Genomic DNA, 26,222 nt, shown 5'->3' on the forward strand with positions numbered 1-26,222 from the left:
TATATATATATATATATATATATATATATATATATATATATATATACATAACTTTACAAGCGTACAGCAACCAGATCACAATCTAATGATTTTCTCCCTTTCCCTGCTGACTAAATATTAAATTCTGGAGTGCCAGAGCTGCTGATGTGTGCCCTATGATTTCACTTTAAAATAAAATATGTAATTATTTCCTGTGAAACTTGCTCCATTTGGAAACCGGCTAGAGGAGAATGCTGAAGTGGGGTTTCTAAGAGAAATCCTCATCATCATGACCCAAATTCTCTTCTCTTCCTTTCTACAGGCAGATCTTCTGATGACCTAATGGAACTGAATTTACGAGTAGTACTGTTTTGGGTCGTGGTGCTGCACGGTGGCTCCGTCGATGGCAGTATCCTCTACCGAGTCCAGGAGGAGCAGCCCCCCAACACTCTCATAGGCAGTCTGGCAGCGGACCAGGGGCTGCCAGATTCAGGTCACCTCTACAAGCTTGAGGTGGGCGCCCCTTATCTCCGAGTTGATGGGAAGACAGGAGACATTTTCACTACGGAGATTCCAATAGACAGAGAGACCCTCCGGGACTGCCGGTCCCTGGCCAAGGGCAAGCCGTGCTACTTGGAATTTGAAGTATCGGTAACAGACCTGATACAAAACCAGAGCCCACGACTTATTGAAGGACGCATTGAAGTACAGGACATCAATGACAACACCCCGCAATTTCCCTCTTCTGTGCTCACCATCTCGGTACCTGAGAACACAATCATGGGGACATTATTCCCCATACCTCTAGCCACTGACAGGGACTCTGAGAGGAATGGAGTGGCTGACTATGCGCTGACTGCGGGCCCAGATGCAGCGACTCTATTTGGTTTACAAGTGGCGGAGGACAGGGGAGGGAAACTCCCACAGCTCATCGTCCTCGGCAATTTGGACCGCGAGATAAAGGATTCTTATGACCTCACCATAAAGGCGGTGGACGGAGGGAACCCTCAGCGCTACAGCAGTGCTCTGCTCAGAGTGGTTGTTACCGACGCCAACGACAACGCCCCCAAGTTTGAAAAGGCCTCGTATGACGCAGAAGTTTTAGAAAACAGTCCAGTCGGGCACTCCGTGTTACAGGTGAGATTGCCTTTAAATAACAAGAACATGTAAATAGCTGAAAATGTATCTGTCTTAGTTTGTTTTCAGAATCTGTCTCACTATAATTTTCAGTCTCCATTCCAACAAAGGGACATTGTATAATATGTGAATAAAAATTGAATGCAGTAATTTTCTTATCTCGTAGACCCACATTTTAACCACAGTGGAAAATGTTGAACATGTTAAGTATTTAAACTTGCAAATTCTGCAATTTCAAAAGAAAAGGGGGAGGCAACATAAGGCTGTAAAAGCAAGTGTTATGTAGCAATGGGTCAGTATAAGATTTTTATATAACTTAATTAATTTCACACAAACCTTTTGATCAAACGTAAATGCTGTGATCAAATTGTTTTCATTTAAAGTCTAAATTTATAGAAAATATGTTGTTTCTTAAAGCTATAATAAGGCTGTCCATACATTTTTGCTTTACATTCATTTCAACACTATTGCATAGACTGAAGCAAGATACCCAAATGAACAACAGCTACATTTAATTATAGTTGTTTCCATAGGTGCACGGATCAAGATATTATACATTTTACTGTTATTACATACACCAACAAATTAAAGCTGATAGTAATTTAGGCATTTGGGAATTAGACCAAATCAGCTTTAAAACTAGCAAAGAAATATTTGTATCTGCTCAAGCCACCAGCTCTAATAGCTTTTTAAAAAATCATTATTTACTATATTAGAAATCAATAACATTTTGAATAAGTGATTCTCTAAATCTTGCGTGTACCTTTATGCACCGCTAAAAAAATACTAATGTGAGTGCTGGCAGCATGCTATGAGTGTTGTAACACCGTTGAACTAATAGTTGAACTAATCAAGACTAATGGTAGATTTAGCTTTGGCAGGGTTTTAGCATTAGTAACAGGCCTTTAACATTAGCAGCTAAGAAAACAAAAACCATCTTTACCAGTTTCTAAGGACTTTGCAGTCATATATTTTTGTGCTAATAAAAAAAAAAAGGAAATCAAAACAGAAACATTAGAATAATCACACTAATAAGCTCACAGAGGAGCAAAGTTGCTCTTCACCAGTCTTCAGCTTGCACTGATAGCATCTGGTAATTGTCTCAGCTTTTGGAACAATTTGTATTTCGAACAGTAAATGTTAACATTTCATATTACAGTAAAACAACGAAAGCAACATAAAATAAACAACATTTAAGTTATTTAAAATAGAGCTTTACTTTTGGTGTAATCAGAGGTCTGACTCATCTCGGAGAATATATTCTCAGATTTGTTCTGCAGCCAGTTTCAGGTGGCTAGTCTAATTTGTGGGCACTGCGCAATCACCAGTTACTCCGACAGCAGGCCTTACTTTGGTTTGAGTCCAATGTTTCTTAGAAGACACAGTCATTTACACAGCCAGCCAGATCAAGGCAGTCACATACGACGGTTCCGGCGATGCATTGGTTGCTTAAGGAAAAGATGGGAAAATGCTGCTGAACGACAAATTTTGTAGTGATATAATATTCTAGCTATGGCACTCGTCTTTTTTCCTCCATTCTTTCGTAAGGAAAGAATAGAAAAAAGTCATTCACCTTTAAAATCTCTAGCAACTAGTTTCCTTATTCCTCAACTTTTAATGGGAGATGTTGAAATGAAGGGGGGAATGGGTTACAGTCTAAATTTGTGTATTTAGATGTGTCACTGACTTCAAATTTCAAAAATACTTTTTCTCACCCTCAAATAATGTATATTTTAGTTTAAATATTTGAACATTTTACTATGTCCATTGTGTGATTTCTGAGTTTTTTTTTGGTTTTTTTTTGCAAATCCTTGCATTTCTTTAACTTTTTTTTTATTTAAATGCACTCTGAATTAATTGTGACTCTTTTTCTTATAGTCTTATATAAGTTTGTATACCATCATTTAACTCTTTTGTTCATTCCACTATACAGTATGCAATACAACTTTAGCACAGTATGGTTTTATAGGTAATTAAGCTGCTCATTGCTTGCTGTAGTGCTGTTTTGTTATTAAAAAAAATATCCTGAAATAACAGCAATACAGTGTCTTGATGTAGGCGTAAGATGTTCTGTGCAGCTTTCTCTGAACATATTGCTGTGAAATCTTTACTGACTATCATAAAAGAAATTGTTTTATTAATATGATACCATATGCTTTCCTATTAATCTGGAAGGAGAAATAAAGACACAAAATAGATGCAGTGACACAACAATCAATATCAAAGTTCAAAGGCCACAAAGAAATGTATGCGATGTATTTTGTAGTTTTCATGCTCACCTTGATCTATTCATTCAGTTTTGTAATCATACATTTTTAGTGAAAAAAAAAAAATCCATCACTTGTTTCCTTTCAGATTTGACCCCGATTTGATGCATGTCGTCCAGGCTTTTAACTGTCTTCCGTTTTGATTATAGGTCAAAGCAAATGACTCTGACATGGGCCCTAATGGAGAAATTGAATACACCATTCACCAAGCAGTGGACCCAGTACCAAGACTCTTACGAATTGATCGGTCTACTGGCATTATCTATGTGAAGGGACCACTGGACAGGGAGGAAATCAGCAGCTTGTCTTTCTATGTGGTGGCAAGGGATAAGGGCCCTCAGCCTAAGAGCTCTAAGACGTTTGTAACGATTGAAGTGACTGATCAAAATGACAATGCTCCTGCTGTGGAGATTCGTGGAATTGGTCTGGTGACTCACAGTGACGGAGTGGCCAATATTTCGGAGGACATGCCAGTGGGGACAGCTGTTGCTTTGGTGCAAGTGTCTGACAAAGATGAAGGAGAGAACGCTGTCGTCACGTGCGTGGTAGCGGGAGATGTTCCCTTTCAGCTCCGTCCTGCCAGCGACTCTCCCACCGACAACAAAAGAAAATATTTTCTTCAGACAACCACACCACTTGACTTTGAAAGAGTCAGGGACTACAGAGTGGAAATTGTCGCAGTGGACTCTGGAAACCCAGCACTGTCCAGTACAAACTCCCTAAAAGTTCAGGTGACTGATGTGAACGACAACTCTCCGATATTTTCCCCAACATTGTTTGAGGTTGACTTTGCTGAAGAAAACCAACCGGGGGAGAGGATTTTGGATGTCACTGCGACAGATGCCGACAGTGGCACTAACGCCCAACTCCTGTACAACATTGTTGCAGATTCAACCATCAAAGGTTTGTTTGAGATTGACCCAAACTCAGGTGAAGTAAGAGCTCGAAGCCCGTTGGATCGTGAACATAAAGAGCGGTATGAGTTTCGGGTCACAGCTGCAGACAAAGGTTCACCTGTCCACAAAGGAACAGCGACAGTTGTGGTCAAAGTTCTTGACCGCAATGACAATGAGCCAAAGTTCATGCTTAGTGGGTACAGCTTTTCAGTACTGGAAAACATGCCTCCCCTAAGTCCTGTGGGTATGGTAACAGTCCAAGATATGGACAAAGGTGAGAATGCCCGAGTTCACCTCTCCGTAGAACCCGATGGAGGGAAGTTTGTAGTTCAAAATGGAACAGGTACAATTCTCTCAAGCATCTCTTTTGACAGAGAAAAAGAAAGCAGCTATACTTTCCGTCTAAAGGCAGTGGATGGGGGAGAACCACCCAAGTCCTCCTATGTTGGTGTCACTATCAATGTACTGGACGAAAATGACAATGACCCTGTCATCACTAAACCCTCCAACTCTTCCTTCAGGCGCTTATCACCTCTCGCATCTCCAGACAGCCATGTTGAGGTGGTGGAGGCTGAAGACCTGGACAGTGGGCCCAACGCAGAGTTAGTCTTCAATATTGCTGGAGGAAATCCTTACCAATTATTCCGCATCTCCCCCACTACTGGAGAGATCACTCTGGCAAAGGAGATGACCCGCAAACATGGAGGCCTGCATCGTTTAGTAGTACGTGTGAGCGACAGGGGAAAGCCTCCGCGTCATGCTACTGCCCTGGTTCACATCTATGTCAATGAAACCATTTCAAATGTCAGCTTAGTGGAAGCCTTAGTTGGACACAGTCTTTACACCCCACTAGACAGGGACATTGCCGGTGATCCAGACAGTGGTTTCGCTGCCCATCGCAGTAACATTTTATTTGGAAGCCTTGCCGGTGTGGCGGGAGTTGTGATGCTGATCTTGGTGGTGGTGTTTATTCGCCACCGCATCCAGAGGGAAACAAAGAGTGGCTATCAAGCGGGTAAAAAAGAAACAAAAGACCTATATGCTCCCAAGCAAGCGCCAAAAAACACCAAAGGCAAACGAGGGAGGAAAGGCAAGCCACAGAAGTCCCCAAAGCCTCTTGGGGAAGATGAGGAGGTCAGCCTACAAAAGAGTCTAAAGTTTAATCTCGACGGAGTAAACGACAGTCCCCGCATACACCTGCCCTTAACGTATTCCCCGGGAAGCCCCGACATCGGTAGGCATTACCGATCCAACTCTCCCTTACCTTCTATCCAGCTGCAAGCCCAATCGCCCTCAGCTTCTCAGAAGCACCAGGCCGTGCAGGACCTCCCTGCAGCCAACACCTTCGTTGGAACGGGAGGAGATGACAACTCCACCGGCTCAGACCAGTACTCAGATTACAGCTACAAGACCAGCCAGCCCAAGTATAACAACAAACAGGTAAGGTCAGCCGGAATGTGGTGGGCCATTGGAGTGAATGATTTGTGCATGGATGTAAGCTCCTGTCAATTACTATGATTTACTTAAAAGAAAGTAGCATATTAACAGACGTTTATGGTGTCAGTGGTGCATGTTTTGTTACTATCATTCATTTTATAAATGGTAAAAGAACAAACAATCCTTCTGATTTGTTCTCGTCATTTCCTCCAGTTTTTCTCAGTATTACTCAGTGTTGTAATTTGATGAGAGAGCTAATGTACAACACAAGTTAGAGTAGATAAATCAATGGTGTTCCAACTTACTCATGACAGTGGAATAAATGCAATGAGGTTTGTTTTAGGACTAATGCTTCAACACTGATTAGGCATAATGTTATGACCACAGATAGATGGAAGTAAACACCACTGGTTTTCTCTTAAATACTGTACATATTAATCAGTGTAATATAAAAGGCAGCAGCTGCACATTGTGTCTCGAGGTTGATATGTTAGAAGCAGCAACATGGACACACGAAAGGATTTGAGGCATGCCAGCAAGTCTTGTGGTGAACTGGCGATAGGATAATAAGTGGCTGAATCGAAACTTGGTGGATTGGTCCGACCAAACAGACATGCTGCTGTTGCTTATTTTGATGTAGAAGCTAGCATAAGTTCTATGAGGATACACAGTACATTCATTTGAGTTTTTTTTTTGCATCCGAGGCTCCATATCCGTTCAGCGTGCCCATGCCGGTCAAAATGTTTCCTTTGATATCAGCTGCAGGGACATGCGCCCATGTAGCTTTCCCTTGAGGGTTCAAAAGAGGAGATGGAGACTATTTGTCCATTTACTGTACCTCCAGAGGACAGCAGAGGCCTGTCATATTTAGTTTTTCCATCAGACTGGCAGCAGAGTCGAGCAGGCGAGGTCCATTTTTTCCTGTTACTTACTTCCGCTCCTGCACCCAACCTCCAGTGCTCTGAATCTCCACAGGTCACTTGCTCTTATCTCCCAGCTCCTTATGCTCTTATCTCCTCTTATCTCGACAACATTTGGCAAGACTCAAATTGCCATGGTAACAGAAAATATTAATAGACTCAGAGGGGATTACAAACAGTAAAAAAAAAAAAAAAAAAAGTACTGTCTAGGGATGGAAAGCTAGTGTGTCTTTAGGTTTCTGTGTCATTTGCAACTGTGTGAATGGTGTGTGTTGGACCAGTCGAGTACATGTGTGTGCATGTGAGTTTGCAGTGCGTGATGGGGATTATGCAGGCAACTATTACCCTCAAATTGTATAATGGGGGTATATAATTCAGTAAAATGTTCAGATGTCTTGATCCTTTCCATTTAACACACCGTACTGGAGCTTTTGAAACTCACCAATTTTTTAATTTTTTAATTTTTTTTTTTTCAGTTTATAAATCACTGAACTTTGCTGCAGTATGATAAAAAGAAAACAACAAAAAAAATCAGATTTCTTCAAAGGTGCCTTGCTTCAAAAGAGCGCATAGCATAGGGCCTTTTTTTTTTTTTTTTGCATAAACAACCACAGTTGTAAAAGGAGTGTAATTAGCAACCTAATATGACTGACATCTCTGAACTACACCCAGTAATATATTTAAGAATCACACGACAACCAGATCTAACAGTATCGTATTCATGTTCCCACAGTGTCTTTTTTTTTTTTAAGGATGGCCATTATCTGAAAATGTTTGACACTGATTTGTTTCCACCCAACACAAGATGACACAAGCTTTCAAGACGCTTCCCACGTCGCAGTGTCACAGGTACAAAACAGTTTGACGCTCTCTGAGGCTTTGGAGATAATGTTTGCCACATGAAAAAAAAAAAAAAAAGACAGAAAAAAAGAAAAACAAGAAAAAGAAAATTAGCAAAAAATAGAAGGAGAGAAAACGCGACACTGAGTTCTGAACATGTGTAGGTGACACGTTTTCTGTGGAGACGTCTTCAGTGCCAGCCTCCCAGTTGACTGGGTGGTGGTTCCAGCAGATGCTTGCTGACAGTTTAGGTGATCACAAGCCTTTTTGGTGGGTGGAGTCAGTTTGGAGAAGAGTCACCACTGTCTGCTTGACGGACAGCATAAGGGACCAAAATGACTGCGAGCCACAGGGTGTGTCTGGGTTTTTTGTGTGTAGTGCCAATCTCGATGGCTCGCGCGTGTGTCGGCTCGCTGCTTAGTCGGAGCAGCGCTAATTGTGGCTGCGGCGCAGCTGTAAGCTCTCAGCTCTTGACAGTGCCGCGTATGAAGTTTTTCAACTTCATAAATACAAACACGGATGAGGAACGGGGCTCAAGTGATTGACAGTCGGCGCAAAAAAAAAAAAAAACACAGGCAGATGCTGGAGCTCATGTGACATACCTCAGCAGATGTTGTCTCGTGTATGGCGTACCCTCTCACATCAGGAAGAACAGATTGACCAAAATATATAATTAAAGTCGCTGCCAAGTGATGTGACAGATGTAGAGTCGTGCCCTTGCGTTAATTAACTGCGCTGCTCTCAACAATGGCTTTTCATTTGAAATGTGATCAGGCATCTGGGTTTGAGGCACAGTTCATTTCTTGATATTATGTCTAAAAATTACTGCTTGTTTGCTCGCAGATTATGAACACAAAAAGGATTTGAATTTAACTTTATTAGCTCTAAATCCATTTGAAGCTGAAAATCCTTTTCGTTCTTCCTCTGAAGCTCAGAGTGCAGTTTCATAGTTGCATTTGTGTTTACGTACCAGGTTTCTAAAAGCTTTTGACATGGACATTTGTGTGTACCTTTGTGCATGTTGTCTTTATTAGAATATGATTGAATATTGAGCATTCTTTAAAGCAGGTCAAAATTAATCTTCACTGATTTTAATGGAGTTCTAGCTTAAGTTTGATGTCAGAGTATATTAAAAAAATGTCGGATAGTGTAATAGGTACTTGTCCACTTTTGCACAATTCAACTTACTTTCTACTATTGACCAATGATCTCTGTGTGTTTATTTTTGACACTCTTGATTTAACAAAGAAGAATTCATTCCAGTTTTGGAACCAAGACATGCACAGAAAAAGAAAAATTCAAATAGGGTAAGCAGATGGGGGTCGTTGCTTAATTTAGTGGATAACACTGCAAAACTAAAAATCATAGCAGTACATCTGCCACTTTATAACACTATCGTCTCACGTAGAGTGCTACAAATTAGATATCTGCTCCCAGTCAGATTTTTTATGTCTTCGCGTTTCTGTCACACTTAAATGTTTTAGATCAAACTAAATTTTAATATTCAACAACGACAATTTCCGTAAATACAAAATGCAGCGTTTAAATATTGATTTAATCAGTTAAGGGCCAAAAAAAGGGCTATCCAAGATCAGCCTATAACTCATTGTGACACCTCCGGTGGGTACAACAGGCATAAAAAAACAATGTGACTTTTACACTGTGGTGGAGAAATGTAGATTGTTAAATTTTAATTTCATCAGATCGGGGCATGATGTGTCAGAAGTGCACTTACTGCCTGCAGCAGGTTCTGTACTGTATCAGCAAAACTGGGGCAAGAAACAACTCTTCATAATCTGTCAGGTCTGATCATTAAGTTTGTAGCCTTTAGTTTGTCATAGGTTTAAAATGACAGGGTGAGGAATGGGGGGGTGAGAGGGGGGTTTGAAAACATGTGCATAACAGCCAAACCTACACTTACGCTTGGCCAAAAATGCACACAGACGTCTTGCCTTGAATGGGAAATGTCAAAACTCTTTCCACAATGAAAGCACAAATTTGTCCTAAAAGTCTTTTGGTTTAAGTCTTTTATTCTACTCCAATTAGGCTGCCATTTAAAAAGAGCAGAAAATTAAAAAAAATAAAATAATCCACTGATAAACATGCTTATTTAAATGAATATCTTTACAACACTGGTTATAGACTACACTTTTCTGTAAGATCACTGCACTATTTGGCAAGAAAGTATGATTCTGGCTTATTAAGCAACTAACTTAATAAGCCAATTGTTTATAATGGCTTACTTAAGAATGTCTGAACGAGGTCCCAGGTATAGCAGTAATGATGCACATCCTGCACGATAATGAGATATTTTAAAATTAAAACATGCATACCATAGTTTATCCTGACTAATATGTGGTGGTTATATAAACAATAGGCTGCAGGTAGTTTATATGAATACCAAAAAAAAAAAAAAAAAGAAGAAAAAAAATCCACATTTACTTAAATGTGCAGTCTTCCTTATGTAAAGCAAAATATGCTACTGTTGTTTTTGTATTATTATTATTATTTTTTTGTTTTTTTATTTTCCCCAGAGGATTTCCTAAATTTTAAGAGCTGCGTCTCCCCTTTGAATACTGGCTCCGAGAACAGCCCGAGGCTGAATATTTAAATACTTTATAGCCAAGAAAGGGTTGCTGAGGGTGCCAAAGCCCCAACAGATGTGTTGGATGTCCTAATTAGATCACAGTACTATCAAAGCATGTGCCAGCTATATGTGCAAAAGCAATCCTTTGTTTTCTTTCCGAACACTAGGAAGTCGTCCTGCCATCAATGTTGAAACATTTGATCTTGTCAGACTCCATGGAGAAATTTTCCACCGTCTAATTGCTTTAGATTAACCCACTTAGGAAAAGGTTTCTTGAGATGTGTTTTCTGGAGTGTAGCATGGTGTTATGCAAAAGTCATACTTCTGTCTAAATGAGACTGCAGGGTGCAGTACACCTACAGTCTTATTATGGTAAAATAAATAGCGAAAAACATTTTCTTTGAATTATTTGTTTCAATAAATACATTATCGGGCAAATAAACAAACTAGGAAATAGAATATAAAACCAGACTAGACATTTTTTTTTCTTACCATAGCTGTAATCAATGGCTTTCATGCACAGTATATGTCTGGAACCAATGCAATTCAGGACCATGGACAGCTCATTTTCTGCCTACTGAGCTAAAGCCTCTTTGCAAATGGAGCATGATAAAAAACAAAACAAAATATTACTACAAATATCTGTGTGGGGGACATTTTTCATACCATTGAAAAAGTTATAATAATACTAAGAAATATGCATTTAAACTATTAAACATGCTTTGAAAACCCACAATCACTTAGAAAATCATGGGGAAAAAAAATAGACTAGTCTCATTTAGAATAATGCTGTAGCTTTCCTAAATCTCAGCAGAGGGCCTTACGGTTGCTTTCGCATTTGCCTGCACCTGTTTGGGTAATATTGTAATTAAAGCAGGGACACTGGGAATTTTCCTTGCGGTCTTGGCAAGTTGAACCGCTCTCAGGTGTGTGTCACAATTTTGTTATTGAGCCTGGGCAGACATTCACATCTCAGAAAATGTGGATTTCAAAGGAGTAATTATGTTGGGAAATATCCTGCGCCGGATAAATGTATAACACATGGCAATTTGTGTTCCATGTAGCTAATCAAAGTTGACTCAGGAAGGTAATATTTACCCCTTTATTACCGTGATTGAAAAATTACTTTGCGCTATATCCAGATCATGCTTTATTTGCATAAATAAATCATCGCTTATGACTAAATGTTTACCTATCACTGGGTAAAAAGTAGTTGCTTAAAATATCAAGCTTACAAGCTGCTGCGTTAGGCAGCTCCTACTGACAACTTGTGTTAATCGATGTAACTCCACTTCAAAAATGTGAGAAAGATTTGGAGCAATCTAAAAAAATTACAGCTGTACAAAAGCAAAAAAAAACACATGAAAATGTTGTGCTTGCAGCCTCTGAACTGATGAACATTAGCAAAAATGTGAAAGCAGCTACTTAAATATGGCACATGATTGTACCTTGTTTACAATAAGCAAGCAACAGCAACCTATCACATGTGACTTTTCGATTCGCGGAGTTGTCATGTGGAGCCACGGGCTAATTACTGGAATCAAGTACGCCAAAGGTTTTGGACAGTTACAGCATCAAACTCTCTCCAATATTTTATTTTATTTTATTTTTTTTACTAAACCATCACTGCAATTCAAAGACCTCCTTATGTAAGAGAAAACATGCTGAAGTAAGCCGTTTCAGAAATAACGTTAGTAAACAACAAGGTGTATGTCTGCAAAGGAACTGCCTGCAGGCTTTCATCTAAGCCCATATTTCGCTCAATTTACTGACATCAGAATGTGCATTTTACATTATTCTGCACAAAAAAGAGTTTCATACTTGAAACATTTGTTTTGTTTAAAAAAGAATAGAGATTTTTTTTTCTCTCTTTTTTGTTTCAAATCAGAACATTTTAAGCATAAAAGACACAATATATGTACTGGGTTATGGTGCACTGATCAAATACATATTGACTGAAGTTCTTAAAACTTAGAATTTTCGCAAACTATTGCTAATATCTCATGTCAGTGTTGTGTTCAAGAGGAGAAACACGTAGTTGCTTGGATTTTAATCAGTGCATTTTGCATCCACTGAATACAAAGATGTTAACAAATAAACTGGACAGTATGCTGCATGTTTAGTGGCATTTTCACAGTTGCGGTCTCGACTGGTCTTGAAAGAAAATGCCGAGACCAAGACCAATTTCGAGTACCACAACACTGTCTCATGTAACTGCACATATTTCCCTGAAATAGTAATAAAACTGCACATGTTAGCACTTGTTCTGTCTCTCCCTTTCTCTCTCTCTATAAAATTGAATTTTCATACAACTTAAAAAAAAATCGAAATAAGTTTAAATGTCACCAAGTCCTTAATTAGCACAATGTTTGTATTTCTTTGTTTAACTCACAGTATTTAGTGTCCCTTTGCATCCAGCAGTGATAGCAGCTTAAAAATGAAACACCATCACGACTCATAACATGTAGAAATCATAGCGCATAGCGATATCGGCACAAGAAAAAGGGCTTTAGAAATGTGCATTGTGCTTGTTTACCCCTCATCACCTTTGGGTGTGTGATATTGCATGATGGTTGCTCAAGAAACCGGTGACTCCAGCCATTAGAGCTGATAATTAGCCCTTTTGGGTCCAAGAGCTGACACCTTTTATTTCACACCGCGCTTAATGAGAATTCTGCATTTGAACAAAAGTGTGAAGCGCCAAAGTTCGTGCGTCGCACAGCAATCACATCTCTGTGAAAAATGTGCAACGAAGTCTCTCCGTATCCACACACACACTAACAGGCACACAATTCAAAAAATGTTTTATTCATCCACAATGAATACGTGTGGTCTTCCTCGGGGCTATTCGTTCATTTCCATTCCTGTTTGCGGTTACCTTAAGCCAGTGCAGTGGGTTCTTTGAGCCAGGAGTCGGGCAGAATGAGTCAGTGTGAGTCTTAATTAACCTGCTTCTTTGTTAAGCAGGGCCCACACTTTGTGAACTTTAGGCATCCCTTTGAGCTGGGATTAGCCCAATTTACTTCAATACAGCTGTTTGAAGTCAGCAGAGGTGTATTTCAGACAAAGCCAGAGGCAAAATTTGCACTTGTTCTACAAGAATGTGACACATTATTCACTCTAACTTGCACTCAAGACCGGCGGAACCCAGAAAGTCATTGACGATATGTCATCCACATTCGCAGGTAAGCACAGAGGGCAGCCGGCTTATTCGCCTGATCTTTCCCTATCTCTGTTTCCGCTCTGCCTTCCGGTATTTTTTCCTCAGATGAGACACACAGGCACACGCAGGCTATGCATATGCATGCAGACACTCGCACATTCACAGTTCTTTGCACTGCACATATTTGCCCGAGCTGATTACCCAGAAAAAGGGGGAAGCTGGAATGAAAGTGAGGTAATGCTGGAGTAATTTGCCCTGTCTGTGCTGCATGTTTTGCTTACTGGTGGCAAAGAGTGATTCAGTGCATCGCGCTGGCACTACATTAGACTGAAAAATAGCTCCGCATTGTTTTAGCCTCCAATACTGCTGCCATTTCACATCTTTACATTGTTTCTCAAATGCTTACGTGCACACTATGCATTTTAGATTACCAAGTGCGCTCCATTCCAAGGATCAATATGTAGGTTTGTATTATATATTATTTATATGGCTAATTGTATTTTAATTATTTACTTATTATTTAGACAAGGCCGAGCTTGGTAACTGCAGAGCCACAGCTAACCTCCCATACCACCGCTTACTACTCTGCCCTTTTACGGTGCCATATGTTCCTTCTAGCAGATGAAATAACGAAGATTGACATATTTCATAAATACACAGACGATGTGCAGTTGTATCTAATCTATCTTTGCACAAATTTATAGATGATGGCAATAGGTGGTATTTGTCATAATTTGTCATAACGATTATTTTATTGAAAATGCGTTGCTGTAGAAGGACACAGTGGTGTACTCAGAGTCTCTTTCATTAGAAGAAATATAATGTTAGGTCTTAGTTTTAACTGCCACATCAGAAATCAATGCATGATGGAATTTTACCACCGGCAGTACCTGGCCGAGGTTCTGAGCATACGTTGTGAAAATAATTAGTACTCATGATTATTGCAATCATATAATTTTTTTTTTTTTTTTTTTTTTGCTTTCACATTCTCACTTACATCCAATTTGTATATAAAGCACTTATTTGCCTCTGGGTGGTGTTAGCTGATCTAAGTATGCCAGTATTTTTAAAGTACGTTTTTTTTTTTTTTTTTTTTTTTTTTGAAAAACGAGCCTCCTCTAAAAGCGCATGGATACGACTGCGCATTTAAAATACCGTCTTATATGAGGCGGGAGAGACACACCGTGGACTCGCGATCATTTGTTTGTGACATTGAAACGGATTCTGGAACGCTGCGTTACGAGCAGTATATGTGCTTTTCTTTGATCCAGCCTGCAGGGCACGGCTAGATCAAACACAGTCCCAAAGATGGCATGAGTAGATTTCAAGGAGAAAGCCCTTCATAGATCTGAGTCATTTTTTTTTTTTTTTACTTGGTATCTACTACTGAAGAAAGCACATAACATGAAGGTTTAAAATAATGTACACAGGAGACGTGTTTGCCTTTTGGCGTCTCTTACATCATCCCGCTTTCCTCCCACGAGCTTCCATAAATACCAGGTTCCACTTGCTCCTTTAGTAACGTCCAAATCACACTTTAGGCTCGCAGGTAACTGTCACTAGAAGCTTGGGTTAAGACGTGTTGGAATATTTCCAGTCTTACAATCCTAAAAAAAAAAAAAAAAAAGAAGAAGAAAAAGAAATGGGGGGGACTTCAGGAATACAGCAAAGACAGGGGCTACAGACAGGCCCCTTGGCACCCCCCCCCCCAAAAAAAAAAAAAACAAACAAAAAAGTGGCAGTCAGGAGAGATGCTGACACATAGATAACAGGTGCGTCAGCCAAAGAGATGCTGGGCAGGCACTGTCACAGACAAATATATAACAAGAGGACTGGCCCGCAGAAAAGCGACAAAGCCTGGCAGTGGGCTGCCCTCTACAAAAGCTCGGACTAATTGATGATGAGGATCGGCCCGGCAGACAGGTGATGGGGTTAGGTGAGATGCAGCGAGGGGCAGACTTTGGCAAGAGGGGGAATGACGAACAACGGCAGGCAAACGGCAGAGAGAGAAAGCGAGAAAAAAAAAAGGACTTTGTGGAGATAAATAGGACAAAAAAGTCTTGCTTCAGTGGATTTTATTCCTGTGTAATGCCTTGCAAGAGTACCGATACGCCGTGAACCCCTTCACATTGTACAAGCGCAAACTTAAATTTGTGTCTCTGGGATTTAAATGAGTACACTTACAGATACTTATGTGTGTATGTGTGTGTGTGTGTGATTGGCGAACTGAAAGAAAAGTGACAGCTGCGTAATAAGGGTGGATGTAATCGTAGCTGGCAAATAAAAACAAAAGAAAAAAAAAATAGCGTTCTATTCACGTCAGCCCTCTTTACTCCGAGTCCCCAAAAGTTGGATTTTAGTATCCAGCGTCTAAAATCCAACATTTCTCAGTTCGTCATTTTGAAAATGGAGACAGTACGACGCAACTTCCAATAAGTTTCTGTCTTCCTTTAAATAAGGCCTTTCCTGTCATCTGAGGAGTAGTGAGTAGTCTGCTGAGGCCACAGCTGTTGGTCGTGAACTGCTCAGATCTACCTCGCATGAAAAAGTGGTCTGATAAAAGCCGTCGTAACAAAGTCACAGAAGAAGATCCTGTTTAAAGGCACGTGTGACACACAAGCAATTGTGCAAGAAGATGCTACGCTTCGGTCAGATTATGTCAACACTGAATATAATAACAACCCGCCACCGTTGTCGTTCCACTCGCTTATTATTTGCAAGACATCTCAATAAAAAAAAAAAAAAAAAACGTTGAAGTTTGTTTTTGTAACGTGACAAAATGAATGAAAAGCTAAGAGGTACAAACGCTGCATAAATCTGCGTGTGCAGCTGAGGAGTTGATTGAAGACTCGAATATGTAGATGCGTTTGGGAGTCGAATACAGTGTAATTTTGACAAGATCTCGGCAACAAGTATTCTCTAGACAGCCGGAGAAAGAAATGGATAACAATGCAAATTGTCAGTGCAACAATGGGCTTCGTGTCAGTCACCAAGTCATGTGCTGGATAACAGAAAACGCTAAACGTAACGCGGTTGCAGCACTGAGCTGCTCAGGTCTTGTGGGTTGTTAGTGTTTGAGCTGCTCCCTTGCTGCTGTCTCACTTTGTTTCCCATTAAAAAAAAAAAACAAAAAAAAAACAGTGAATCCAAGAACCCCAGAGCTCTTTCATTATTTTGTGCCAGAGCCTTTGCATTTAAACATTGTATGCTTTTAATTTTGTTTTGTTTAGGATGGGTGAACACAAAGACTCGACTGGCAACTTTCCCCGGCAGACAGTAATTACATTAAGGCGTCCCCGAAACATTCTTCATGCGTCCTAAAAATGATTTGCGGATATTTAACAGCGGGGGAAAAAAATAAATAAAAAATCCTCTCTTTGTTTATTTGTCAAGAAATTGCACAAGTGATAAGAAAAACACTTCATGTTTCTTCATAACGAGAACATTTCAGACAGTTATGAATGGTCTAAAAGCCGGCTCATACCAATAAAAGGTTTATAGAAAGACTGCAATTAGTATTTTTTTTTTTCCAAGCCCATCCAGTGCAGGTGAGTTTTCATTTAAAAGCAAATAACAGAATGGAACAATCTAAGACTTTCAAATATCTGTTATTCATATCTAAACTGAATTTCGGATGTTTTTTGCTGCAGTATTTTTCTGTAACACTCAGTGCTCCCTGCATTTATTTGCTTCTTTAATGATGAAGTTTAAAATAATCTCGCAGTCGTATAATCTCACACTGAAAAACCTAGTTTGAACTCAGTGAGGAAACGATTACGCATCGTGCAAACAATCATTTTTATTTTTTAAAGACTACTCCTAGGTTTATTTACATTTCATCAGTTTGTAGCGCATAGGGAGGTGAATGTGTTCCTCTTACCATGATTAAATCAATCATTCAGAGTCCTGGGTTCTCTCTTTTGCTTTCTTTTCTTTAGCTCACCCCACAGGTTTTCTACAATATTTAGGATAATTGAACTGAGATGGCCATGGAAAAAAATGCTGATTTTTCTCAGGTGATCCTTCTGAAAAATTAGTGTTGATACATTTTCAATCGATTTTTGGCAAAGACTGCCAAACTTTTTCCTTAAAATGTACTGGTATTTTTAAGTAGTTCATGACGCCAGGCATTTCCTGGGGCTTCTGCTGGATAAGCAGCCAAACAGTATTACATATTTTCTACATTGGAAAATGATGTTCCACACTAAGTGCAAATTTAAAAGAAAATAGGTATAACATTCTTTCTTATAACATCTCGGCTATACGCTGACTGTATAACCGGGCAAGTTGCAGTCTTTTTTTTCTGGCTTACAAAGATAAACTCTTTTGAAGTGACCATTTTGAAGTGACCAGAAGAAATTGGATATGCATGAAACTCTTATTTACACATTAAAAAGTCACGGTTTACTAATTAAGCATGTCTTAATGAGCAGCAGCTACACAGGCCTGATTGACATCTGTAAAACTATCATTCTGGCTATGATTGGTTTGTTCTAGTTAGCACTGGGACAAGGCAGAAGAGCTTGATTTTTTTTCACAGATTATCTGTTTCATACCATACTGTCACGACATAGTGACAACTACTACTACTACGACTACTAATAATCTTTTTATTTAATTTGAATTTCCAGGATAGGGGTGTAACAAAGTCAAAACATGAGACAGGCATACCAGTACGTTCTGGGGATTTTTATTTTTCTAGGGTTTTGATATTAGCTATAGAAAAGCTGCAGTTGTAACGAAGTTAGTAAGCCACACTTAAGGTCATGCAGTAATTCGGCATGCAGCATATACTGTATTTAGGTTGCCTGCGGGAGATTTTCTGACTCACTTTCTTCAAGTCTTCTTTCGAATCAAAGTTCGTCCTTGACCTTCCAGCTGGATCTGCTGCTGTGTGTTTCCCGCAGCCAAGCCTGTGTAAGTCCAGAGCAGACAAGAAGGCATCTTTTAAGTTATTTAGCTTGCTGACAGAAATAGTCAGTCAACATCACAGCACCCGAAGCGGGACTGAAACAGCCACATCTCATCCAAAAAACCGATAGGTGCTGAATTTCTGTGAAAGCGTGTTAGGTGGGAGGAAACGTTCAGCTTTAGTGGTTGCTAAATAAATTAAAATCTTTCCTATTTTGCGGGGCGTTTTCCCAAATTGGCACATCGGTGAAATTACAGCACCAAGATCATTCCAGGCACTCGAAACTGATCATATGAACGATTGCTGTATTTTCGCTGGTTAAGTAATCATATCAGTGGGTAAAAATAGCAAGGATGTTGTCTTACATCCTTGGACTCCACCCATTTGTATCTTCATCCTTGTAACTGTTCACTGCTATTAAAAATTGTGCCAAGCAGGTGGAAAGAGAGGCCAATATTATTCACATAACATCTGCAGATATCCTTTGAAGTAGGCTATCATGCCAGGATAGAGGAGGTGTGTGTGTGTGTGTGTGTGCGCGTTACCTTGAGATACAGTAGACAGAGATGGATGTCAACGTCGCAGTCTGGCTCGGCACATTATAAAAGATGGCACGGCTCAATAATCAAGGTTTATGCAGAAGCGCTGTATGCATACATCACCTGCTACACTCAGCACAATTACAAGTTCTTGGCAGTGGCTGCAGGATCTGTGTGTCGCTGTCGGTTCCTTGTACACTCCTAAAAGATTGCCATGTTCCAGGATGTGTTCATTATTTAAAGGCTAATCAAGTGTCAAAACTTGGAGGGAGGCTGTTTCTTTAATTTGGACTGTAAGTCTACTTAATGCGGAAGATGCTCATCTAAATAATGCTCATAATTCTGGCTTTACACAACGAGTCCAACGGAATGCCTGGCTTACTGCGGGGTTTAGTTGGTTGAAAGTTGGAATCCATGGATTAGGACGTAAGTAAGACAGTCCTGGTGTACATAGAGAGTGCCTCTAATGCAGACAGCTGGCAGGTTTGTATGAAAAGGATGTTTAAATAATGTGATGTAATGACAAGTTCAAATTGGGTATTTTGGGCACAAAATACCCAATTTGAAAAAGCAGGAAATGCTTCCCCCCACATTGTTGGAACTCCGGTTACAGTTTCTGTTAATAAACATTCCCCACACAGCCTTGCTCAGCATCTCCAACACAATAAACAAATGATTAATTTTTTACATGGAAACTCTTTTAATAGGAGAAAATTAGAGCAGTGTTTTAGTGTTTATGGTTAGACATAAACTATACTTTCTGCTTATTTGCATCTTAAAACAAGAGCTTAAAACAAGTCCTTTTTTGTGGCAGTCAGTGTGTGATCAGAATTAGCTTATTTTGTGTATCTCAAACCCTGACTAGACAAAATTTTTCTTCTGCATCACAATGCATCACAATTGAAGAGTCAGTTTTAAAAGCACTAAATATTGTTTTATGTTGTGTATTTTAGCTTAATGAAAATAATAGATGGACTTCTATGTTTTTTTTTTTTTTTGTTTTGTTTTTTTTTGTTTGTTTTTGACCATTAGCTGCATTGTTAATTTGCATCTTCTGTTATAGAAATATAAAGAATCGGAAAAGGATTCAAAGTATTTAGTTTTAGCCTCTGCTGTGTGCAGTATTAATTATTGACATTTGGAGTGGATGCAGCATCATGCTGTGTGTGGGCAAGGGGTGGAGGGAGCAATTAAAACATTTCCAAATAAATCCTAAATAAAATTGTCTTTTTTTAAAAATGATCACTAAGTTTCTTTGCAATCGTTCATGAGCAGTTGGCTAAGATATGCTTTCTGTTAGCAAAGAAGCATATAAAGTCCAAGTGATTATGTGCACCAAAACAATAAACAAACAAACAAAAAAAAAAACTTATTGAGCTTGTTTAGCCTTCCTGTTTTCTGCAAAGCTTCTTGCACTCTCTCACAGCATAGAATCCCAGAAAACGTGCCACGCAGTGGTTTAGAAAATGCATTTTTCTTTTCAGTTCAAGCTCGGTGTTCTTCATTCAGTAACAGCCTTTTACACCAGACAGTGTGGCTCTCAGTGCAACCTGATACATACATGGTTAATTCTGAGGTTTCTGACAGTTTCTCATTGAAAATTGGGGAAAAGGTTGGACCGAGCTTTGACGTTTCAATGGGAAACAAACTTGTCATGCCTTTAATTTCTGTTAGATTCAAAACTACACCCATCAGTATATCTGGTTGTAGTTATATTGTTAGTATTTTTTCGTTTTAGTGGTTAAGTTAAAAACAACCTTTTACACAAATTAGCTAAAGTTGCGGTCTTCAGACCTCAAGGAAAACAGAACTAGTTACTGGATGTCTGATCAGTGCATCTCCGGTTTAAGTTATGTAGTTGACCTAAAATCGAAACCTGGTTTATCCATGAGATTATTGTTCAAAATAATGACTTGCTAAAAGAGAAGGCATAGATCAGGGCGTCCTTGCTGTACATACTGACAAATTAACTCAACCATTTGTTTCAGGCATGATAGATCGGGGACACATCTTAAGATTGAAGGACACCGGCCCTTAAGAATTAGAGCTCGAGACCCTCGGCATTGATTCTAGATGTTACCGATGAAATCCTTTAGCCGGAGAAATGATCAAAACAGAGAAAGGAAAGGAGATGGAACAAATGTGGACGCCTTCTATCAACAAGCCTCTCTAATGAAGGAGCGGTCTGCTGGACTTGGACGTACCCATTGATTTCATTTGTGCCTCACTCTTAAACTGAATGATCGGAGTTGGTCCTTCGGGATCAGCTGGCCTTGGTAAACAACTGACAGTTGTGGATAATGGATAAAAACAAACATTTACTCAATAGGAGTGTTAAGCTTTTCAGCGTGTGAAATAGGTAATCTTTTCTTTTGCAGTTATTATGCCGCTACCTAAAATCCATCACACTGCTCTCTGCGGCGGGGCGAAAGGTGGTTTTCTTTCTGTATTCTGTTTTTTTTTTTCTCTTTTTTTTTTTTTAAAGCAAGCTTTTACAAGAATTTGGAGGATGTGCCAGCGTTGTGTGCTAACACGATGTGACACTTGTTACTTCCAGTTTGCCTGTTGTTTAAACTGGATTTGCCGGAGTCGTAGCCGAGGAATGATGAAACACGACAACGTGATTAACATTTCAGCAGCGGAATGACATCTCACCCGGATAAATGTCTTCACCTCGCAGCTGATGAAAATCACACATATATACATCACGGACATTAACATTAAAAATACTTGTTATAAAAAGAGCTTGTCGTCTGCATTAGAAGTTAACATAAATTACTGATGAGCAGAAATGTGACAATAATGTAGAGCTTTTAAAGATTTATTTGATTGGGTTTTTTTGTGCAAAAAACAAAAACAAAACATGTTTTCATGGGTTTTATTTTTTAAACCTATAATTTTTTTAATAATGTTGAATTTTATCTAGTTCACAAGGAAGCCCAAATACCACATACACACACATACCCTGTATTTAATTTGATTAAATAGCTTTTATCAAGTTGTATAGAAACCGCATGCTTTCTTGCTAAATAGAATTTAATGATTATCTGGCAAGGACACAGTTATTGAGTGTTTATGAAGCAAGACAGCAGTGGGCCACCCCTATTTATTAGGAACCACAGTCACCTACAAATAGTTAAAATATGCAAATACTTGAAGATACCTCTTAAATGATCTGTAACTGCATATTTTAATAGTTAAAAACAAAATATATCTAGATGCATTAATATGCACTGTGGAAACTGTCTTAGCACCGATTATGACTTAACATCGTTTGCCTTCCTTCTCTCCACTCTTGGGGCTCCAGCCAATCAGTGTCAAAGAGAACAAATGGCCCTGATTGGCTACTTTTCAAACTCTAGCCAATAGTGTGTCAAGAAGCAGTGCAGCTACGTATTTCAGCTTCCCAACCGTGCATTTTTCGTTAAAATATTTTAAATATGCTTTGTGAAAAAAAAAAAAAAAAAAAACTGCAAATAGGCAAATTTTCAGCCAAACATTTTCAGTCACATTCCACAGAACGATCTACAAGCTGGCAAATCTGCAAATACTGAATTACAAATAGGTGGGTGTCCACTGTAGTCCTCCATTGTTGCACTAGGAAAGAAACAAACTGTCAGCATAACGCTTTGACTGTCAAACTTGGCAGTTGCTGAATTGTTCTGGAAGCCTCACCTAAACGTCTACAAACAATCTTCTTTTCATTGTGGTCAAAATAGTCAACAGTAGTTTTGGAATGAGAAAATAAATAAATAAAAAAAACATGATTTTCATTTTTTACTGAAGGTTTGTGAACTGTGTGTGAAAGTCTGGTCCATACCAGGAAGCCAAACAAAATCCTGAGCTTTACTGTTGTAGAGGAAGAGCGGTCAAATATCCAGTCAGAATTATCTGAGGTACTTGTCGATGGATATAAAGCGTATGGTTTCTCTGCAACACACTGAAAAGCGTTTACCCATAAATTAATGTGAGTTTCTGGCTGAATTCAGATATATTAGATCAAGAAAAGAGAGGTTTGACCAAACTCTTCAAGAGAAACGAAAACCGCTTCATTCTGTGTGCCGAGGGGCTGCCGACCATGAGCGCTCTTAACGTCGTCAAAAGGCTCGGCCGCGCTGACTTGCTCTTTCATGTAGAAGGAAAATAATTAAAGCGATGCATGTGATCCATACGCATATTAAAGAGACGATGGTCTCTGCCTGTTGATCACGTCTGACGAAATGTCCGACGAAAACCCGGCGGTTTACGCAGTCTTCTGCTCCGACTCTTTTCCTCAGGCTCGACCCTTCCAGCAAGCCGGCCATTTTCCACCTTTTATGCAAAAATAAAATAAAATGAAATAAAATAACTCCTTTAGGCAAGGCTGTGTGGAGGCTCAGGTTCCTGATGATATTGCGTGTAGCTAAGATATTATATCACCACACCACCCTGCCTCCTTACCTTCTGCCAGGCAGATTAGTGCTTTTATCAATAAGCAGCTTAGCACCAAAGTGTCCCTCAATAATATGCCATTTCTTTCCCCACTGGTTTAACTCCTGGGCTTCTTTTATACTCAAACATATTCTAACTCCACTCCTCACCCCCCACCCTCCACTTCTCAACCCTTCCAAAAATTGTTACTTTCATTTTTATTTTTTATTATATATATATATATATATATATATATATATATATATATATATATATATATATATATATTTTTTTTAGCAATTACTTATGCAAACAGCAGGACATTATGTATTATTCTCTTCAGGTCACATTAGGAACCTAGACAGGTCCCCGGGGTGGGGGCGGAGTGAGGGCTGCATCCCCATCAGACACACTACCCCATTAGAAGCCCGCAGCGCACCATAAAACCCATTAAGATCCATTAGGGCAGCGCTCTCGCCCACAGACACCTTTAAGACGACTCAGCCACAAAGGTGCACAGTTACATATGATGTGAAACTCATTTGATTTGTCATTAAAAAGCCACGCGCTTCTTCCAAAACTCGATCACCGTCAAACACGGTCGCCCGAAAAGCGTCGCTTCCCGTCACAATGCCGCATGCTCGTTTTTATTATTATTATTATTTTTTTTGTTTGTTTGTTTGTTTATTCGCCCGTCCTCAAATCGATCTACGTTTTACGTTGGCAGCTGCTCCGTACAGCTATATGGCTGCACTTTCTGCTTAGAAAACCATCCCACGACGCGAAGTACAGCAACAAATATAAATTAGCATAAGCATTATTGAGCATAAACAGATCCCAGCTGAGATTTCTCCGGGGCTTTTGTAACTGCTTGAACATGTTCTCCAGCTAATGGGAGCTCGTTCACCCTCTTTCGATTGGAACAATTGCATACAGCTGTGAGGCTTCCGCACGCTGCCTCTCATGTGATTAGTGTGCCGCTTATTATGTTTGATGAGCCTGACCCAAATCTTCTAAAGGCAGACACATTTTTTTTTTTTTTTTTTCCATTTTAAATCCCAAATCATGTCAAAGGTGAATCACCGACTTGGCTGCTATTTCTGGGGCGCTCGGTGAAAACGGGGATACTTTGACATACTTTCAAGCAGGCTGTTCTCTTTGAAGATTTTAATATTTGTTCAGCTGTTGCGGACGTGTGCATTTGAAGGCACGGTGCTATGTATCTGCAAACCAATTATTTATTTTATTTATTTTTTTTACATCAGGCACTGCCTAATGAAAAGATTTTAATTAGCATTGTTTCGCCGTTTCTCATTGTAACAAACTTTTTGCGGAGCTACAATTAATTCCTGAACTAAAATTAATTTAATGTGATTTTTTTTTATTTTTTTTTGGTGTTTTTAATGCCTTTGGTAACAGCTAACTTATTCTCATTATCGGCAAATTAATTCTCACAAGCACCTTTTAATGACTTGTACATCTGCTGTTTAATTGGACCAAAGAATAGTTTGAAATATTAAGTGAAAAGGAGCAAGTTGTTGCTGTCATCCGGTTGTAGTTTTTTCTGCTCCATGACCCTCTGTGAAGTATTCTGGGGGCATGTTTGGATTAGCAGCTGGGTAAAGCTGCCAACCGTGCCCTCCTCTCCCCTTCAAAGAGCCCAGCTTTACTACATCCAGTGCCGTGCTAGAGTATTTATACCCCTTAAGCATTCTATTCTATGTGATAGACCAGCGCCAAACATTGTAAAGTTGAACTAAAATAATAGATGGTTTTCAAAAAAAAAAAAAAAAAAAAAAAAACTAATAGGAATTGCGATTGCAGCTGGGAGTCGTTTTTGGGTGTTTCTCTACCAGGTTTGCATGTCTGGAGGATGAAATATTTGCACAACCAAAATAATAGCTCCTGGATATGGCAGATCAGATGGATATTATCTCTAAACATCCGTGTCATCCTCTCACAGATTCTTAATTGGATTTAGGTCTGGACTATGACTGATCTGCTTTTAAAAAGGTTTTATTGGCCCTTGTGGACTTTGTTTGAGAATGGTCAGACAGGAAAGTGGGTAATGAGAGAGGGAAGATATGTGGCCAGGGTCATCAGGTTGTGCTTCACCCCATGTGCCGCTGTAGCACCCCCTCAATTTTCTGTTTTTAAAGTATGATTATGCTTTGATCTAGACCATCCCACTGTAGCTAATTCTGTGTGGTTTAGAGTTGCAGACTTGCTGTAAGGTATCTCGAACCAGGTCACAGGATTTTTGCCATCTTTTGTATGTAGCTCCATCTAAGTTTGCATCCCCACTTCTCAGCTTTCCTGTTCCTGTAAAACAACACCATACCCACAGCATAATGCTGCCACTACAATTTCTCACTGTGGAAAAAGGCATGTTCAAGCTTATGCCGTATGTTAAGGCCTGCACATACTCCACAACAACATAGACTGGACTGGTTATAAGCGATAACCAGTTTAAATAACCGTTTAAATATTTATGAAAATCCATATTTACTCATAAAAAGAAATGCACATATTTAAATTAAAATCTTCATACTTTAGTCACCCCATATGGCTACATTTAGCACTGAGGATTTTGCAAAAAACAAAACAAAAAACAAACAAAAGAACTAAACTAAAGAGTGACCTAAGCGTGATATATTTCTGGAGTCCAGATCTCACCCCTGGGACACTTGCAAACAGTTTTTATTACACAAGGCATCTGAGAGATAAACCTTTATTGTTGTTGTTCAGTAGCTTTTATGTATTTTTTCTGCGTCTTGAGGCAGATTCAGTGAACAATGATCAAAATGTAATTCCAACACCAGTCAGTGCTGCTTTTTTACGGAACCAAACAAACCTGATATAAAGCTCACAAAAGATTTTGGGTCAAAAACACATTGCTAGTTCATTCCTTCCTACTTCCCATGCTCTTAAACCATTAGATACTCGTTCAAGTAGTCTCTGGAGTTAAAGTATTATTATTCGTGAAGTAGACACATAAAAATTCAAATCTCATGCATTTTTTATTCTTTTGTAGTTTTGTATTACCCCATATTTCCATTTCATGTTCGTTCTGATTCATGTTTAAAAAAAAAAAAAAAAAAAAAAAGTGTACCTTAATAAAATGGGAATTTTTGA

The 26,222-nt window shown here is 39.2% G+C and overlaps 1 protein-coding gene across 1 annotated transcript in view; it reads left to right on the forward strand.

Moving 5' to 3' along the window:
• Positions 1-26,222, forward strand: part of pcdh1a (protocadherin 1a) — a 170,058-nt gene that overhangs the window by 14,517 nt on the left and 129,319 nt on the right. Inside the window, exons 2-3 of the mRNA XM_015036385.1 lie at positions 302-1,116; positions 3,533-5,719. Coding sequence (XP_014891871.1) covers positions 322-1,116; positions 3,533-5,719 — 2,982 coding nt within the window. The 5' untranslated portion in view covers positions 302-321. The remainder of the gene's footprint in view (positions 1-301; positions 1,117-3,532; positions 5,720-26,222) is intronic.

This window comes from Poecilia latipinna, unplaced genomic scaffold (assembly GCF_001443285.1).
Source record: "Poecilia latipinna isolate Pla-1442-1.1 unplaced genomic scaffold, P_latipinna-1.0 Scaffold366, whole genome shotgun sequence".
Taxonomy (NCBI): domain Eukaryota; kingdom Metazoa; phylum Chordata; class Actinopteri; order Cyprinodontiformes; family Poeciliidae; genus Poecilia; species Poecilia latipinna.